This window comes from Pogona vitticeps, chromosome 1 (genome assembly GCF_051106095.1).
Source record: "Pogona vitticeps strain Pit_001003342236 chromosome 1, PviZW2.1, whole genome shotgun sequence".
In the NCBI taxonomy this organism is placed as follows: domain Eukaryota; kingdom Metazoa; phylum Chordata; class Lepidosauria; order Squamata; family Agamidae; genus Pogona; species Pogona vitticeps.
The window spans coordinates 33,060,322-33,079,275 of record NC_135783.1 but is presented as its reverse complement, the minus strand read 5'-3'; the positions used below and the strand labels follow the sequence as shown (position 1 = coordinate 33,079,275).

The window sequence follows — 18,954 nt, the reverse complement described above, 5'->3', positions numbered from 1 at the left end:
GGAGGTAAATCATGCGGTGGCAAGGGTGGGGGTTGCTCCTGATCGGAGTCAGAAGACCGCTCCGTGGACACCTCATCTGGATCAGAAGAGAAGACGTCCCTCTTCTTCCTTGGAGGGGGCTTCTCGACGTCGACCTGCGTTGTCGGGGGTCGAACGGGGAGCACGGTCGGTGCCGAGGTGGGAGGGGCCGGTTGCGGTGGAGGGGCAACCGGTACCGGAAGAGGGTGGTCTTTGGCTCGAATGGCCCGGCGTCGGCGTCGAGGTCGGGTCGACTCCGAAGAAGAAGAGACATATATGTACCGGATCTTTTTGCGGTACCGGTCTCGAGAGGCGGATGTCGACGACGAAGGAGGAGACCGCGAACGGCCGCGTCGACGTCGATGGTGCTTACGACGCTTAGGGCGGTCGGAATCCGCCGAACGGGAAGAAGAGGACCGACGTCGGTGCTTGGTACGACGTCGATGAGAATGGTGCTTCTTCTTAGAGCGTTTACGCTTAGAGGATTTCGAGTCCGAGCGATCGCTAGAGTCGGACTGAGTGGAAGCTCGATGCCTCTTCTTCGATCGTTTCTGTCGAGGAGACTTCGACCTCGAGCGGCCGGAGGACGGGGACCGACTCGGGGAGTCATGCTTCTCCGTGCGAGAACGTTTGCCTCGAGGAGATTTAGACCTCGAGCGCACAGGTGATCGAGGTATCTTCTCTCGAGGAGATCTCGAGTCCGAGTGTACGGACGAGATCGACACGGGAGGCGACCCCTGGCCCGCAGGAAAAGGGCTATGTGGGGCAGAAGCGAGGCCAGTAGTGACGGCGACTAACTGGCTCGGCGTCGGGGAAGACCTTCCCGAAGGCGGTATCGCTTCAGTACGTCGAGCAGGAGGAGGCGCGGGTGCCTCGGCCGAGGCCCCGAAGCGCCTCGACAACTCCTCAAGAATCGGCGATGGGATGGAACCCGAGCTCGGAGAAAGTGGAATAGATGTCATTTTAAGCTGGGCGGCCGCCTTAGCTTTGGACGATTTCGACGGCTTAGCTTTCGGAGCCGGAGGCTCGGGTGAAGCAGGAGCGGCCGATTTCGACGACGCGGATTTCTTCGACATTTTGGAAACTTTGGAGACGACTGAGTGAACAGGAGCTGCTCGAGAAGTGGAAGCCATTTCCCCCTCCGAGGGCGCCGTGGAAGACAACGTTGACTCCCACAGATGAAGTTTAAGGCGCTGTTGGCGAGCCTTGAGAGCGGCCTTAGTGAAGGCTTTGCAGTGTGGGCAAGCTTTGGGATTGTGCGACTCGCCCAAACAATACAGGCAAGTATCGTGGCCGTCTTGATGGGGGATTTTGCGGTCGCACACCACACACCTGCTGAACGGCCCTGAAGGGGACATAGGGTAGTAAGGAAACCGAAACGACAAGTCCAAGGATAAGGCAGAGCAGTCCAAACACAGTCCGAGTAAGCCAGAAAGTACACCGGGTCGTCAAGTTGAAGGGAAAAAGCGCTAGGGTAGTCCGTGAGCGAAGCAAAGGTCAAAGCCAAAAATCAGATAGATCGCAATAACGCAGCAATAAACGCAGCTAAAACGAGAGGCTCCAAACCGCTAGGCGGAAAAATGGAACTGAGGGACGGTTAGGCTGGGCGTGCGCAGTAGGGGTAGTCCTAAACATTGTTACTTTTCTCTTGCAGCTAGAAAACGTTCCGAGAGGCCCAACGCTGGCGCTGGTATTAACCCTTTGTGTGCATTCACAGAAGACCACGATGAAGAATCAAACAATAGAATACAAACTATACACAACATCCAGTTACAACACTTATGCTATCTATATATAAATGGGAAAGCAGAACTAAACTGGGAAGGCTGGCAAACACAGGCAAGTCTTGAACGTGTGCCTAAAAAACGTAATAAGCGCAAGCTAGATACAGTATGTGCTTTCACTCAGCAGCGGAGCCCAATAATGCACTAGAACAGCTTGGTCAAAATAACTTTTTTGACAGCCCTGCAGCCACTACCAGGTGTGCAAAGGGGAGCTGGGGGATGGGGAGGGCAGGGAATGCCTATGTAGTCACACGGTTACATAAGAAACTAGGATTCTGCCCAGGCCTCTTGTGCCATTCCATTCTACAGGCTTAGTCACACAAAAAGTCTGGAGCATTTTCTTCTGTGCAACTGCAAGGAGATAACTTTGGTGCTGTTGCATGTATTTCAGTTTTGGGCTCAGTCCAGTGAATTCAACAGAATCATATTGGCATCATGCATACTGGTATAACCGAGATCATAATTTGGCAGCATGTGCTTATTATAAAGAGAGGGTAAAAGAAGTCTACTTTATATATTGGATAATAGAGGCAATTCTTTCCATGAAGAAATAATTTAATTAGCTCCATAAACTATTTAGAAATTTTTTAAAAAGGAATTGAAAGTTTTACCATGCAGTACTTTATCTTTACCTGACCATCTCATTATTCAAAGCAATAGCTTCCAGGTACTTCTTCAGTGCATAATAATTATGGATATATTTTCGGATGTAATAGCCTCGCCATCTTTTTTGAATCTGTAGGAGAAAAAGCACATATATTTGCTTGCAATAGAAGAAAGCCGACTTTCGAACACTTATAAGAAATATTTGATTTATTTTCTGAGGGACAATACTATTTTAACATTAGGAATGTGTACATATTTGCCTGTCCAATAACAAGGGTGTCAGGAAAAATAATATATCAACAACCAAGCTTTCTAAAAGGCTTAAAGCAAATTTAAAATAACAGTTTTAAAAAATGTTGTAAACCAGAAAGAGATTATAAGAGGATGTGTTGATCCAAGGCTCTTTAGAAGTATGTTGTTGTTTGTTAAGGCGTGTCCAACTCTTCGTGACCCCATGGACCAGACAAAGCCAGGCCCTCCTGTCCTCCACTGCCTCCTGGAGCTGGGTCAAGTTCATGTTGGTAGCTTCAATGACAGTGTCCAACCATCTAGTTCTCTGACGTCCCCTTCTCCTGTTGCCTTCACACTTTCCCAACATCAAGGTCTTTTTCCAGGGAGTCTTCTCTTCTCATGAGATGGCCAAAGTATTGGAGCCTCAGCTTCAGGATCTGTCCTACCAGTGAGCACTCAGGGCTGATTTCCTTCAGAATCGATAGGTTTCTTCTCCTTGCAGTCCAGGGGATTCTCTCAAGAGCCTCCTCCAGCACCACAATTCAAAAGCATCAATTCTTTGGCGGTCAGCCTTGTTTATGGTCCATCTCTCACTTCCATACATCGCTACTGGAAAAACCATAGCTTTGACTATGCGGACCTTTGTTGGCAAGGTGATATCTCTGCTTTTTAAGATGCTGTCTAGGTTTGTCATCGCTTTCCTCCCAAGAAGCAGGCGTCTTTTTATTTCATGGCTGCTGTTACCATCTGCAGTGATCATGGAGCCCAACAAGTAACATCTGTCACTGCCTCCGTATCTTCCCCTTCTATTTGCCAGGAGGTGATGGGACCAGTGGCCATGATTTGAGTCTTTTTGATATTGAGCTTCACACCATTTTTTGCACTCTCCTCTTTCACCTTCTTTCGCATGATGTATTCTGCATAGAAGTATAGTAATTCCGCTAATCAAGGTAGGCTACTGCTGCTACAAAGAAAGGAGGGCCTGGTGTGCTCTGGTCCATGGGGTCACGAAGAGTCGGAGACAACTAAACGACTAAACAACAAGAACAACCCACTGCTACAGTAGCACTAAGATAAATTATAAGTATTATTATAATCCAGTAATATTGATTATATAATCAATATTATAATGTATAATCAATACATCATGCGGAAGGCTGGACTGGATGAATCCCAAGCCGGAATTAAGATTGCCGGAAGAAATATCAACAACCTCCGATATGCAGATGATACCACTCTGATGGCAGAAAGTGAGGAGGAATTAAAGAACCTTGTAATGAGAGTGAAAGAGGAGAGTGCAAAAAACGGTCTGAAACTCAACATAAAAAAAACTAAGATCATGGCCACTGGTCCCATCACCTCCTGGGAAATAGAAGGGGAAGACATGGAGGAAGTGACAGATTTTATTTTCCTGGGCTCCATGATCACTGCAGATCGAGACAGCAGACACGAAATTAAAAGACGCCTGCTTCTTGGGAGGAAAGCGATGACAAATCTTGACAGCATCTTAAAAAGCAGAAACATCACATTGCCAACAAAAGTCCGAATAGTCAAAGGTATGGTTTTTCCTGTAGTGATGTATGGAAGTGAGAGCTGGACCATAAAGAAAGCAGACCGCCGAAGAATTGATGCCTTTGAATTGTGGTGCTGGAGGAGGCTCTTGAGAATCCCCTGGACTGCAAGGAGAACAAACCTATCAGTTCTAAAGGAAATCAACCCTGAGTGCTCACTGGAAGGACAGATCCTGAAGCTGAGGCTCCAGTACTTTGGCCATCTCATGAGAAGAAAAGACTCCTTGGAAAAAACTTGATGTTAGGAAAGTGTATGGGCAAGAGGAGGGATGAGATGGTTGGACAGTGTCTGCGAAGTAACCAACATGAATTTGACACAACTCCGGGAGGCAGTGGAAGGTAGGAGGGCCTGGCGTGCTCTGGTCCATGGGGTCACGAAGAGTCGGACACAACTAAATGACTACGATTATAATCAAAAAGCAAAGTTGATCAAATTAAAGTTAATCACATATATCAACATACTCCAATCTAGTGCTCTCTAGAAGTTTTAGGTCATAATTCCCATAACCCCAACCAACATGTGAAATTAGAAAATAATATGGATGCTGTCATCTAAAATGCCCAGAGGGTATTGAATTGGGGAAGAATAATACATACTGTAGTAGAAACTGTCCAATAGTTGTGGAATTGTGGAAGCTGTAGTATGGAAGGTTAATACTTCCATGCTCTGGCTTTATATAATCACATGAAAAGCTATCCTGCTTGCTCTGGTTAGAAGCACCCTGAAGGCTTCCTCAGCATACATAAGGAAGGCTGGACAAGTTGAAGCATCTGCTTCCCCAGCATCACTTTTCCCTGAACTCCCAAGGATGAGAGAGTTGGACTGTATTTACAACAGAGAAAGAGCTGCTGCCTTGGCGGCTGCTTTCTTTCATTATTTTCAGATAGTTAATCTTTCCTACCGGAGGCAAACAGACCAAGCTGGAAAAGATTCTCCAGTTTTTTTTAAAGTGATCCAAGCAATAAATTGTCGACAACAAAAATATGTAAAGTCATTAAAACCGGGCTTCATAAGCTCACTGAACAATAAAAATTAGTCTTCTTTCTTTTCAACACTCTATAGAATGTAACAATCTTCCACTCTAGTCCCTTGCCAGATTGACGTTCCCCCTCTTCCACTTTAGGCACACTTAAGGAACAAGACCTTGGAGTATTGAGACATTCTGGAATGGTGGTTCAGATGAGAGGGGCAAGGCTATACCCCTACCTTGTAGAAAGACTTGCGCAACAATTGGTGACTGCAACAGAACTAACAGAAGCATAGTAGTGCTTGTCTTCCACCTAGGGAGATACATGGATTCTATCATCATTTTCCTTGTTTCTAGCGATACTGAGTAAGGAGTAAGATATTGGCTTTGAATTATGATTTCCCCCCCACATATAAAAAACATACATGTGATCCATAAGTAAAAACAACATGCAGAGTTGAAAAATATTTTTTTTCCTTGTGATCTGCCATCAAGTCAATTCTGATATATGGCCATGTTAATAGGGTTTTGATGTATGTGAAATGTTCAAGGAGTGGTTTGCCATTGAGCCCTCTGAATTTCCGTGGCTGAGCAAAGATCTGAACCTCAGGCCTCTTGAAGTTCTTGTGTAACGTTCTATCCACTACACTGGGACTCAAAACCTTTTATTAAAGATTACTTAAATGTTACAAAAGTAACAAAGCATGAGATTTTGAATTCTTCAGAACTTGTTGTTAGGCAAGATGGTGTCAAAATCATGGGATAGGGAAAACACAAAAACATTTTAAAATTTGTTCCGGAGTGTTAACCCTTGTGTTCTGCAAGATGTGGAATGCAGACTTGGTGGCTGGTTCAGGGTGTTAAGGGCAAGAGGTTTCAAAGTATCAGCTTACAGCTTGCTGGGAAGCACCAGCCACAGTTCCTATCCATCCCACACCATTTAGTGGGTTAGTAGAAACTGCGGCAACTGCTCATTGCCTTTTCAAGGCCCCTAACTTGACTAGGATCAAAAGCACAGGAAAAAAATGGTCATCCCTGTATCATCAGAGCCGAAGACTAAATTTAGGTTGTACACACACCATGCTACATCCTTGGATCTGTTATTATTTGCACTATTGGCACTTTATGCCATTAGCCTTAAATAGCTGCTAGACTTCCTTTCTGTGTTCTAAGGAAGCCCAAGATTGGATGCCAATTGAGGAAGCTAGTCAAAATACCTAGCTAGTGAGCTGTAACAAGGTTACTAAATCAAAAGGTGTTGATGCCTAGAATCAGAGATTGTTGTTTATTTCTTTAGTCATTTCCAACTCTTCGTGACCCCATGGACCAGAGCACGCCAGGCCCTCCTGTGTTCCACTGCTTCCCACAGTTGGGTCAAATTCATGTTGGTTGCTTCGATGACAGTGTCCAACCATCTCATCCTCTGTCATCCCCTTCTCCTCTTGCCTTCACACTTTCCCAACATCAGGGTCTTTTCCAGGGAGTCTTCTCTTCTCATGAGATGGCCAAAGTATTGGAGCCTCAGCTTCAGGACCTGTCCTTCCAGTGAGCATTCAGGGTTGATTTTCTTCAGAATGGATAGGTCTGTTCTCCTTGCAGTCCAGGGGACTCTCAAGATACTCCTCCAGCATCACAATTCAAAAGCATCATCCCCTTTGCATTACCCCTTTCATGTAATTTCATCAGATACTTTTGAGCATAAATATCATAGGCCAGCCTTCTTTGGCCTGATGTCATCCAAATGTACTGGACTACCATTGTGATAATCCCATAGAGATCTTTATTGTGTTTATGGGAATTGTAGTCCAAAATATATGGAAACACTTCTATGAGGAAGTCTGTGTACACAAATTTTCCTTACTAACCTTTGCAATCAATTTGTTTTATATAGACTAAATCACCTGTCATCTGAGCAAAACACAATATTTTCAATATCTTTACATGCTTAATTTTTTCCTAGTGCTTTTCAATATAGTATATATACCTTATATACACATGTGGTCTCTCAAAAAAATTTTTAAAAAAAACATTCCTATTACTTCACTTTCTATTTCCAAGGTGAACATTTACACATTCCTACAAAAGGTAAGTGTGTATGCCCTTCAAAGTAATTAGCAAGTTTCAATGGTGATTGGTACCAAACAATTATTGTCATTGATCAGTACCAAACAGATAATTTTAAACAAAGTCATTGTGTGCTCAGCAGATTACAGCTTGTTAACGGGCAAGTTCTAAATGACCTCTTAAGCTAGTCAAATCAATGATGCATATTCCTCATTAAGTAACATCAAAATGTAAGTGGTCTTATAAATAATGTTTATTTTAAGCACTAAAGCAAATGGTAAAACCTTGATATATCAAAAGCCATCTGCTCATATTATATATATATTTTTTAAAAAAATAGGAATGATCTTTGTTGCTGAAAATTCATAGCGACCCTTCAGTCTTTCAAATGAAAGAGACCAACATATTACAACCTATTATTCCAAAGGTAAATCTGAATTGTGGAGAAAATATGCATTATAATAATTGCTTTCCTTAGGATTTTCTTCTTGTTCAAAAGGTGGAATTTGACAGTGGCAGGTCAGATATAATTAAGGGAGAGCATTAAAGAACATATGATACAGAATCCATTACACTAGCCAGGCACTTCCCCTTTCTTCCTACACCTAATTTAAAAACTGTTTTTCAAAGCTGCAGGTATTTTGTATTTGTAAATGGCACAAAGTGTGGGCAGCTGTATTCTCTGAGCTATATTAGGCCTGCCAAGGTTTCTTTTCCTGGAACTGAAAACCATTTCTCCTCCTTTTTCACCTAAAGCAACCAGCCTATACTTAGGATGCAAGAAAGACACGTTTGTGTGTAGCAATAGCCATTACAATGTAGTACGCAGTAGGCAAGTGGTACACACAGACCAAATGAAAATCTTGGTAGACCAGATACATGCATATGGGCTTTTTATTTTGTATTCTATCACAAAGATTAATTTTCAGATTATTCTCGTTTTGCATTAGTATAATCCCACTGATTTCATTAATATTGTACTAGTACAAAATACAAAAATTACAGCAGTTTTGGCATTTTTTCTGCTGAACGTCAAGTGCAAATTGAAATAAAGTAAAATTATTAAATATCTAAATCGTACGGAAATTATGTATTGTGGGAGCAGGAAACCAGAGTCTGTGTAGAATCTTCACACTGCTAGCCTATAAAACCTGAACACACCCTCCAAATTCATATTACCAAATCCTTCCTCTTTCTCTGGAACAAAAATACAGTATTGAGAATCTAAAATAGCCATTCTTAACCTTTTTCGGCCATGGCTATAAACACAATATGAAAGAAATACAGGACGATTCATGGTAGTATAAATCACATAATGCACCTTATAAGGTGTTGCGTGAAGAATTGTTTCCAGTCTGTGGCCTCCTTCAAATGTGCCAGGATCCCCCAGGGGGCAATATGGCCCCATTGAGAATGGTCGAAGATAGTAGAAGCTTTATGTACCTAGAACCAGCAATTGTAATCTAGTTCTTGTTCCTGATAGCTGCTCTTGTGAAACCACTCTGTATCGTTAAGCTTACACTGACATAGAACAGACTATGTGTCTCTTTATTCTCCACTGCAGTCATGAACAGTGTGATTATGTTATGGTACTTGGATTTGGAAAAACTGGGTTCAGATTCAGCAACAAAACTCTTACCGTTAGTAAGTTGACGAAAGCTGTTTGGTCAATTTACTAATGGTCCTAATCCATCTAAAAATCTTTAGAAGTCATTCAAAGAATAGACTATATGATGATATAAATAAGAACTCCAATCTAAGACTTTAATAACGTAACCTATCAAACATAGTTATTATGAAAATGATGCAGCAGATAGAAGAAACATGTATAACTCTTTCAGAGAAAAGACAGATAAAAATGCAATCAGTCAGATCGAAAGAGGTTTCAACTGAACAGTTTCATCAATGCACAGCACCACATAGAAATTCCCTTACAACCTTCTATAGAGAACTAAAACTACACACAGAGGTGTTGTCAGATAATCAGCAATAGCATCAATAATGTTTGCTTTTGCCAGCCACCTGTTTCCCATCTCTTCAATAATGACCAGCTTTATTCAATGATCCTTGCAGGACAACCATATACATCCAGGCTGCTGTAAAGTACTTTATAATGTTGGGAATCATTTATGTACTGTACCTATTTCCATGAACAGTTCTGCCCTGAGTTAGAAGCACCTGATAAAAAATTCCTTTTTATGTGTGAGATTATAGTTGTCTGCAAGAATGATTCAATGGGGGGGAGGGCAAAGTTATATGTATGCAACACACCTGCACTTTTTTCTTGTGGTTTTTGATATAGTTTGAGCCTTGGCATCATATTCAATGTTATTCAATATTCAATTAAGTCCTCTAACGGATGCTGTGTGTATCTGGATACAGCTGAAAGAGGGATGGGACTGGGAAAATACCTGTGAATCCCAGTCCATCTCCCCATCCTATCTGGAAGTCTCTCAGATCTCTGTTCAACATGAAGTGGAGCCTGTAAGTGCATTTAGCTGCATAGTGATCTTGTGATTAGATGTTATGCCTTATCAGGGGTCCTGATCATAAAAGCACCATAAATGAGTTCAGATCATGCTTACAGTCCACAATACAAACCTCCACATTAAACATGCAAAGGATTTCAAGGTAGGTGCCTAGGGGGATGGCTTAGGTCTTCTGGACCATTCTTACAGCTCTTTAAGTCCTGGATATAGGATATGGATATAGGCATAACAGCCCAACAGTGCTTTAGAAATCTAAATACAGTGGGAGAAAAATCCTCAGAAGTTGCAGTTTGACCATTAATGCATTATGTTTCCCACTTGCTGTAGATAAGTCACATCCCCCCCCCCGGTACACCTCAGCTTAGGCAATGCCCCTCTGTTGTTGTCACAACTTGTCATGAAGCTTATGGCAACCCTAACAAGATTTTTGAGGTATGTGAGATGTTCAAGGAGTCATTTGCCATTGCTGGTGAGTTCCCATGGCAGAGCAAGGATGTGAAATCTTCATCTGACATGCTATGCATTACATCATACTGTACCCCTTAATGAATTGCACTGCAGCAATAATCAACTTAATGACCCCTCTCCTGCATTTCCCTATAGAAAAGCCAACACACCAGGACACTAAATAATAACACTGGACTATATTGTAGGTTTCTTACAGAGCATCCTATTTCCCCACAACAAAATGTATTATTTATTTATTTATTTATTTATTTATTTATTTATTTATTTATTTATTTATTTATTTATTTATTTATTTATTTATTTATTTATTTATTTATTTATGTATTTGTTTGTTTGTTTGTTTGTTTGTTTGTTTGTTTGTTTGTTTGTTTTATTTATATGCCACATTTCTCCCAGCAAAGGACCAAAAGTGTCTCACAACATTAAGATTCACACAACTTAAAAACACAATAAGTTAATAAAAGATAAATTAAACAATATATGATTTAAAATTAAACTAAAAGATTAAAACATGGAACAGATTACAATTATTTGCTGAAATGGGGTTCAGGGATTGAGTTGTAATAGTTAAATTGCTTTGGCAATACTGGGCTACTTGACAACAATTGTGGCTCATGAATCCTGTCTTTGCCCTTCCCATTAGGGATGGGTGGGCAGCGACATGATACCTCTGAATCAAAGCTACACTAAACTCCTGGATTTCTGATTCATCTACTTTTTATGGGCAGTAATCACTTTGTACCTAATACTAAAATAATAATTTTAAAATGAACCAGAACATTCCTTCTCCACAGGCGGTTTGTACCAATCAGTTGTGCAATTTAATTGATTGGCTAGCAATATTGACACACTGAGATAGCAGGCTGGCTGCTTACAAAGTAAATGGGCAGAATAGTGGTTGCACATTTTGGCTTAGATCTCAGTATCCTCATATCTTTTCTGTTTGGATAAAGGAAAGGAAAACAAGCAAGCAAGAAAGCACCAAATCTGAGTATTATGGTTCATTTAGGGAAAACTGCACACTTGCTGCACCAAGGAAAATGCCCCTGGCTACTGTGATAGGATAATGAATACAGTGGTTGGCATACTATAAGGTATCTCCTAATATTTCTAGAGTTAATGAAAATCAATACTTTACTACGGTCAAAGACCAGTAAAACCAAATCAATATAAAATAGATACATATAATTATGGCTTGGTAAGATCAGTCAGGGTAATAAAATTCCGTTAAAACATGATAAAACAGCCCTTCTTTGCCAGTGGTTGGCATACTATAAGCTATCTCCTAATATTTCTAGAGTTTATGAAAAGGAAACAGAGTACATTAAGGCAAATAAATAAATAAACACAACAAAAACATTGTGACACCTTAATGATTAACTGCTATGTTTTGATGTAAGCTTTCGTGAACAAGTCTATTTTCTTGTCTTTATTTTATTTTTTTATCTGATCTGCTAGCACAGACTAACAGGGCTACATCTTCTAAAACTACATTAAGTTATGCCTAAAAGTTATTACAAGCAATCCCATGACTATAAACATCATATGAAGTCTAAATTATATTCATGTAAATTTACATAGATACTCAGTGTGGTATAGTGGATAGAGTGATGGACTAGAACTCAGGATGCCTGGGTTTGAATTCCTGCTCAGCCATGGAAAGTCACTCGAGTGTAGAACTGGTAAATCACTCTGTAAAGATCTCATTTACCTTGAAATTCCTATTACGGTTCCTATAAGTCTTTTCCAATTTGATAGCACATAACAAACTTACATCATACACCACACTTATATTATCACTGTATTTCTGCGGTGTACAAATCCTGAAAAATTTTAGAGTGACTAAATCATGAACAGCTGCTTTCTTTTAGCCCATGGATGCATTGTTTCAAGGTAATGCAGGAAGTCCAATTCAGAAGGCCAGACATAGGTTCGGCCTCTGGGATCATTCTAAATCTCTTGCTGTCTAACTCTGTAGATGTTCTTGAGTGTGTGTGCATGCACACACGTGTGTGTACAACAAAATACATAAACTTAGCTTTCCTCAGACATCTATGCACCAGACTCAGCGGGATAGGATAAAATCCATGTACATTTAATACCTAGCTTGAAATATGTGACAAATCAGAACTGCTGAACCTAAACAGGTATGGGTATGGATGGAAGCCCACCTGCAAACCTATATATGCCACCTTGAATATCACTGCAGATGAAAGGCAGGATATAAGTAAATATGTAAAGTCACATGAATACATAAATAAACAAATTATATTTTCACCTACTATAATAAAGTGACCCAATATTTGGAAGAGGCTAAAATTTATACATCACTGTCTTTAATCTAACAGAAATGTTCAAAAATGCAACCCAGACTACTTAGTGTAACTTTAAATGTATAACTATGTACCATTTCCTCACTTTACCATCAGCATATCAATCAAGTTTATATTATTCTGGGTTGCTCATTTTATTAAAAGCAAATTCAGAGCACAATTGACTTTTCATTTGTTTAACAAGTGAAGAAATATTTACCCTGACAGCCATTTCATTGTAGAAATTCATCTTCATAATAAAATATGCTGTCTGTGAATCAAGAAGGGGGGGAAGATATGGCATATGTTTCAGTTACACAAAGACAGTACTTCTATTTTTACATATAAAAGATAAGAATCTTTATACATAATACATAATAAGAGTTCTAGGCTTAGCAAGAATAAAATCAAACTTTGTATTGAAGAGATAGGCTTCCTAATGCATAATGCAGGCTTAACCAGAAAAATCTATGGTAGTCAAACTAGCAGCTAATGGAGATATATGATCATAAAATGCTCTCCGCTGAGTTTGATAATCAATGGTGCTCTACTGAGAGTAGAATAACAAAGCAGAAATATTCACAAGTGCTGGTGACACGTAGTATTGTATGATTTATTCACTGGGGTTCTTTTAACCAAAACTCACAGAAACATAAAAGGAATTCATATTTCAAGACGTCTGGTTTAATGAAAAATTCAAAGAAATGCTGTCTTCAGTCGAAATCGTTCAAGGATATGGATGCAGTGATGGAGCAAAATTGTGCCTTCCAACCATCTGTACTAAATGTTATGTACTTAGTTGCCTCCCGAGTAATCCTTGGGAATTTTCTTTCATTTAATATTCATTCTAACATCATAAAATCATAAATACAATGATAACATGTTACAGTGAATCCCCTGATATAGAAAACATTTCCTGGTTCCTTTCCAATAAAGATGAATCCCGCTCTAAGCGCAAGAACCTCCTGTTACAGCAAATACACACTTGGCAGGATAGGTTATTTTAATGGATACATCACTTTACACTAAGCTTTCACATCTGTTCCACCCTCTAATTACAAATGCAAAATGAACATAATTCATAACTGTATGATAAAAAAAGCAAAATACTAGTTTTGAGGAAGATGATGTCCTTTATTTAGCATAGCATGCTGACTTTGGGGGAAGACTCAGTATTTTAACTACAAATCAGAGGGGGGGAATCCTTTTCCTTGTTCATAGTTGCCTTTTTACTCTTTCCCCTCCTCCAACAAATAAGAATTCAGTGCAAAAGGGTTTCTCTGTAATTAGTGTTATTTGAATTGCCTAGACTGATCCAAAGCAAATTGTCTGTGGAGAGCAGCAGGACTGGATTATTTATCAACAGTCTGGGCAATTAAGAAACAGTTGGCTGCAATATGTTATTTACAAATGAACACAATGATGCTACTTAATTTTAAATTCGATTCCTTCATTATATTCAGAAAGATATAGTTCCTTTTATTTTAATTAAAGGGATTTTATAAAAAAATACTGACCTTATAAAAATATTGGTCCCTTAATAATATTTAAAAATATTGCTCCCAAAAATAATCAGAGGAGAGCCTCTTTTAGAAATGAAAAACTAAAGAATTCTGATGTTTTTAGGGTCAAATTTATATCTGCTTGGTGATCAGTTCACTTTTCCAAACACCACAACAAATGAAAGAACATAGGGAACCTGGTTCTGTTTCTTTCTTTATGTTCATGTTTGCCCCATAGCTTTGCCCATCATCCAGGGCTTGAAAATTTTTAGAATGTGTCACCAGTCAGTCAAAAATTTCACCAGACAGCATGACCGGACTATAGCCTTGCAATTTATTGGGAATCATTGATTTATACCCTCAGACTTGGGCTGCTTTATTATCTGCATGTCTATGGGGTCATGAAGCTTATATTTTGAATGCCTTTCTTTTGCATGTCTCAAGCAAAAATAAAACTGACAGCAAAAGCACCTGGCCTCTTAAGGAGCCACAGTTTCCTCCTACCCCAGGATGTGTCCTCGTTTAGTTGAAATTGGGAGCTGGGAATCTCCATATTCTCCAGCAAGGGACTAGTCTACATTCTCCTTCAGAGCTATATCTTTATGTACCGCTCAAACTCTTCTTGCGAGAAGACAGCAGTTTTCCTTTTGCAATGGTAGGGGAGGACTGCAAGATGAGAGAGAGAGAGAGAGAGAGAGAGGCGGAGGGGAAGGAGGCAGGGAGGGAGGGAGCTGTGACTCATCCAGCAGCATTTTTCACTTGTCACAGATGAGTGGGTGAGTCCATTTTTCAAACCCTGCCTGTATCCAATCACTTCAGCAAGGAGAGAGAGATTGTGGATCAGAGATAGCTATTATTTCAAACTCACATGATACATCGTATATCTTCCTGTATCACACAGATTACAGAAAGTGAATTTTATAATAGCTCAAGGACCAAGAAGGTCTAACAGCACCCATAACAGTCACCTCTACAGCTTTTTTTAGGGAAATAGTAATTGGGGTTCTGCACTGGACACCTATACTGTCTTTAAATTACACAAAGTTTAAATCTTGATTTCTTGTCAAAAGGAAAGGAAATATTCATTTCAGTGCAATGAGTGATTTGTATGGAGAATAGGCATCCAGTCCCTCCCATACCATCAGCCCCATTTATAGTGTCTTAGATAATGTTCTTGACAAGCTAAGACTGAAAAGAGAGCAGGCTTATTCAAGTTCCTAGCCCCACCCTATTGATCCCTGGTTTTCTCACGTGGAAATAGTTCTACACATGGAGAGTCCACTTCTTTTGAGAGTCTCCGCAAGTCGAAATCCTGATTTTTCAGAGTCCTGACTCATGTAGACACTGTCTTTATTCATACTTATCACCTTCTATGTATAAAGGGGTGACAGAGGTGATGACGAACAGTGCACCAGTAGAATACTTCCCTCTATCCCTATGCATTCTGTATAAATAATGCATGAATAGGGCTAGTCTTTTCCACCCATTTGAACTTCCTGCTCTATAAAATCTCCGTCCTATCTCACCCACAATCTCATCCTCATATAACTTTGTCCAGCTAACATGTATGACTTTATTGTCATAACACTTTCCTCATTCAGTTGCCGCCAATCATTATTTATGTGCAACTTCCTTTCCAAACACTTAGTACCTGCCAATCATTCTTCACACATACCTCTGACTCTACTTGCCTTTATACAGCATGATACACAGAATAAAATATTATAAAAACTAAGCCTCATCATACTCCCTCAGTTAGAAGTTATTTCATATTTCTTTTTTTCACAATCAGCCTAGACAAGTTAGTGTTATGTTCCATTTTCCATTAATTCTGAATATTTACAACTGCCTGAGAACTCAGAAGTTTGAATATCTGGTTCAATAAAAGATTTCACATACTTTGTGTTGAGACACAGTGTTATGAACAGTTTATAATAACTGTAAGTTATAAGACTTAATTTTACCTTGACCATTTTTCTGAATTTTTTTCTTCCTAGATAACCCCGCCACCATTTCTGGATAAAAACCATCATTTTGTTCAGGTGCCTAAAACAAAATATCTTGATGAGAAAGTAGCACTGGGTGGGGGAATTCAGTTTTCTCCTTCCAAATAGCAAAATGTTCAGCAGCTGCTGCATTTGAAATTTTGATTTGCAATTTTTAGAAAAATTTTGGTTTGCAAAGGTTTTTAGAGTAAACGTGCATTCTAAATGCAAGATGTAGTAAAAGACAGCTAAAGTCTTTATGATTTCATTCATTCATTCATTCATTTGATTTTTATCCCTCCCATCTGAACCGAAGTCTACTATGGGCAGCTAACAATAAGACATAAAAGTAATATAATGAAATAAAAACAACAATGACAATATAATTCAAAATGGCAATTTTGAATTGATTTCTTGTAACATAAGGAGTGGATACTAAGGCTTAAAAGCAATTGCTATTATCTACTAGAATAGACCAACTAAATCTGTGTGATCTAAGTACCACCTTACTGTTCAGATGCTGAGTCAATGGATCTGCTCTAGTTGAAACTTGACAATTGCATTTAGATCTTTACAACAGCTAAATATTGTTCCTTTTACAATGTAAATATGTTACATAGAACATAAAGATTGAGAACATAATATAAAAAATAAGAAATCTGTGAAAACGTAACACTTTTACATCAGTGTCAGCTTATGACAACCATAGTAAACAGGAATAGATGACCAGAAAAACATAAATTTAAACGTGGACAGGTTCATATTGAAACTTAGGATTTGTAGCAGCTTCTGAGTCTGCAGAACAGACTTTTAAAAATTTATTTACTCCGCAAATTCTCAAATGGGGCTTTCACTTCTAAGTAATCATGTCAATGATCTGGTTATAAACCTCGTTACCTGATATATGCTCGGACTTTGCATCCTCTAAACCAGCTCTGAATTTTTACAGCTGCATCATATTCTGTTTTTCTGTACTCATCTACATACCTGAAAAGAAAAGAAAAGAAATAAAATGGGTTTTGCAGTGTGATCAGCTACATTTAAGATAAGAACAGGAAGCATATTACTTTCTCTAAAAAATGTATTCTCTTTTATTAGTTCTGGCAAAATAAAGCCATCTTGCAACAATTGAATAAAACATTTAGTATTTATATCTCACTTTTATCTCAAGAACCATAATAAATAAATACATAAGAACCTTGAGCAGTGTTAGATCTAACAACAACCTAGTAAGGAAAACCTCTAATGTTTCCTAAAAATTCTTGAGTAGGATCACATTTCACCTGAATGTATTCATACAATTATTGGAAAGGTGAGTGCAGTTTTGTAAAAGGAGGAAGTCTGAAACGATGCCACCCCATGTCTTTCAGAATGGCTCCTCATTGATCATTTAGGAATCACTTGATTGATTGATTGATTGAGTGAGTGAGTGATTCAGTGATTGATTGATTTCAGTGTCAAAATCATAACGTACATTAGTGCATTCTTGTGACCATTCGAAAGGACAAGACTATTGTCCATGTCTCAGTTCTACAAGTACTGTAGCATAAAATTTGAAGAATAAGACAAACAAGTTTAGTTTTCTTCAGCTATGAAAGCAATAAAAAAAGAAGACACTGTCTGAAATCCTATTGCTAGCACAGTACGTCATACTAGTCAGACTGAATCAGTGGAGATTTTGAAAGTCACGGTCTCTGTAAATTCTGTTGATTTAAATCAGTCTACTCTAGCTGCAAATTACTATACTGAAGTGAGTGACAACCAGACTATGCCCAATGGAATCAATGGAATTTAGAGAAATCCACTCACCAAATCCCCACTAAATCAATGAGACTATTCTGCTGCAACTTACTATGCTAAGCAATAGGAATTCAGCCAATGTATAATTTACTTTATTCAAAAATACTGTAAAAAACACAGCTAAGTCAAGCAGATATTTGTTGCACGTTGCACACCAAAGGCCCAGATAAGTTCTGCCATTAAGAACAAGCAGAACTTATCTGTTCTTGACTAGAAAGGTATCTTGTTTGACCTTGGCCTCTATTTAAACCAATTCTGTTTTGTTTTTTGATTGTTTAAAGAAAACCTGTCTTTTCACTCTGTCTCCCTCAGATTTCATTGCCCTGCAGTTTTCCCCTGCCACAAAGCTGCAACAATGTACCTACTTTGCAGTGCTCTTTCTGGTAAGCCTGTACTCGGTTTATAATGAAGCGGTTAATTTTCCCTTTCAGAAAGGACTTTTTGAATATTTCAGCCCCTGCAGTCTGAATTTCTTCCAAAAGTAATGCAGAAATACTTGAATATACCTTACAGAACTGTATCCTGATTTCTCTGGAGATACATCACAAAATGTCCCTTGCTGGAGTACTTTTACTCCTTTATATAAAGCGAAGCCTCTTTTTTTAAAATTCTACAAAGAAAACCTGTCTTTTGACTGTTTCTTTAACCTTTCATTGCCCTCCAAAAATCTCCCTGGTAAACCTGTTCCATGCATGCTCTGTTCATAACAAAGTGGTTGCTCTTCCCTTTTGGAAAGCCTTCTTTTGAGGATCAGTATTTCAGACCCTGCAACCTGCATTACTTCTAATTTTTTTTTTTTAAAGACAGGTAGGGACCAACCACTCTCTTTCAAGGTAAGCAAGATTCGTCTTTTCAATATATTTGATCTGTTTTAAATCTGGGGGCATTTAAAGGTTGCTTGTTACTGCATGGGAGGAGGAACAGTTTTACTTTTAAAAGCAATTTGAAAACCTTTTGCCCAAACTTTGAAATTTGGCACAGAGCAAGAGGAGACTGTCTGCTGCACTTGTGACAAAATTGGTATTGATCCAAAGACCAGTTTTAAAGTTATAATTTTTTGGTTGTTCTGGGTTTTTCGGGCTCTTTGGCCATGTTCTGAAGGTTGTTCTTCCTGACGTTTCACCAGTCTCTGTGGCCGGCATCTTGAGAGTACAGC

General features: G+C 39.3%; 1 protein-coding gene across 4 annotated transcripts in view; it reads right to left on the bottom strand.

Moving 5' to 3' along the window:
* SPATA17 (spermatogenesis associated 17) overlaps positions 1-18,954 on the bottom strand; it is a 131,299-nt gene that overhangs the window by 108,673 nt on the left and 3,672 nt on the right. For 3 of the 4 annotated variants that reach the window (XM_020805403.3, XM_020805404.3, XM_072990385.2), the window contains exons 2-5: positions 16,896-16,985; positions 15,978-16,059; positions 12,732-12,782; positions 2,435-2,538 (exon numbers count right to left, since the gene is read on the bottom strand). In XM_020805403.3, the coding sequence (XP_020661062.2) occupies positions 2,435-2,538; positions 12,732-12,782; positions 15,978-16,059; positions 16,896-16,985 (327 nt within the window). The remainder of the gene's footprint in view (positions 1-2,434; positions 2,539-12,731; positions 12,783-15,977; positions 16,060-16,895; positions 16,986-18,954) is intronic. The other variant, XM_072990383.2, reaches the window with a different exon arrangement.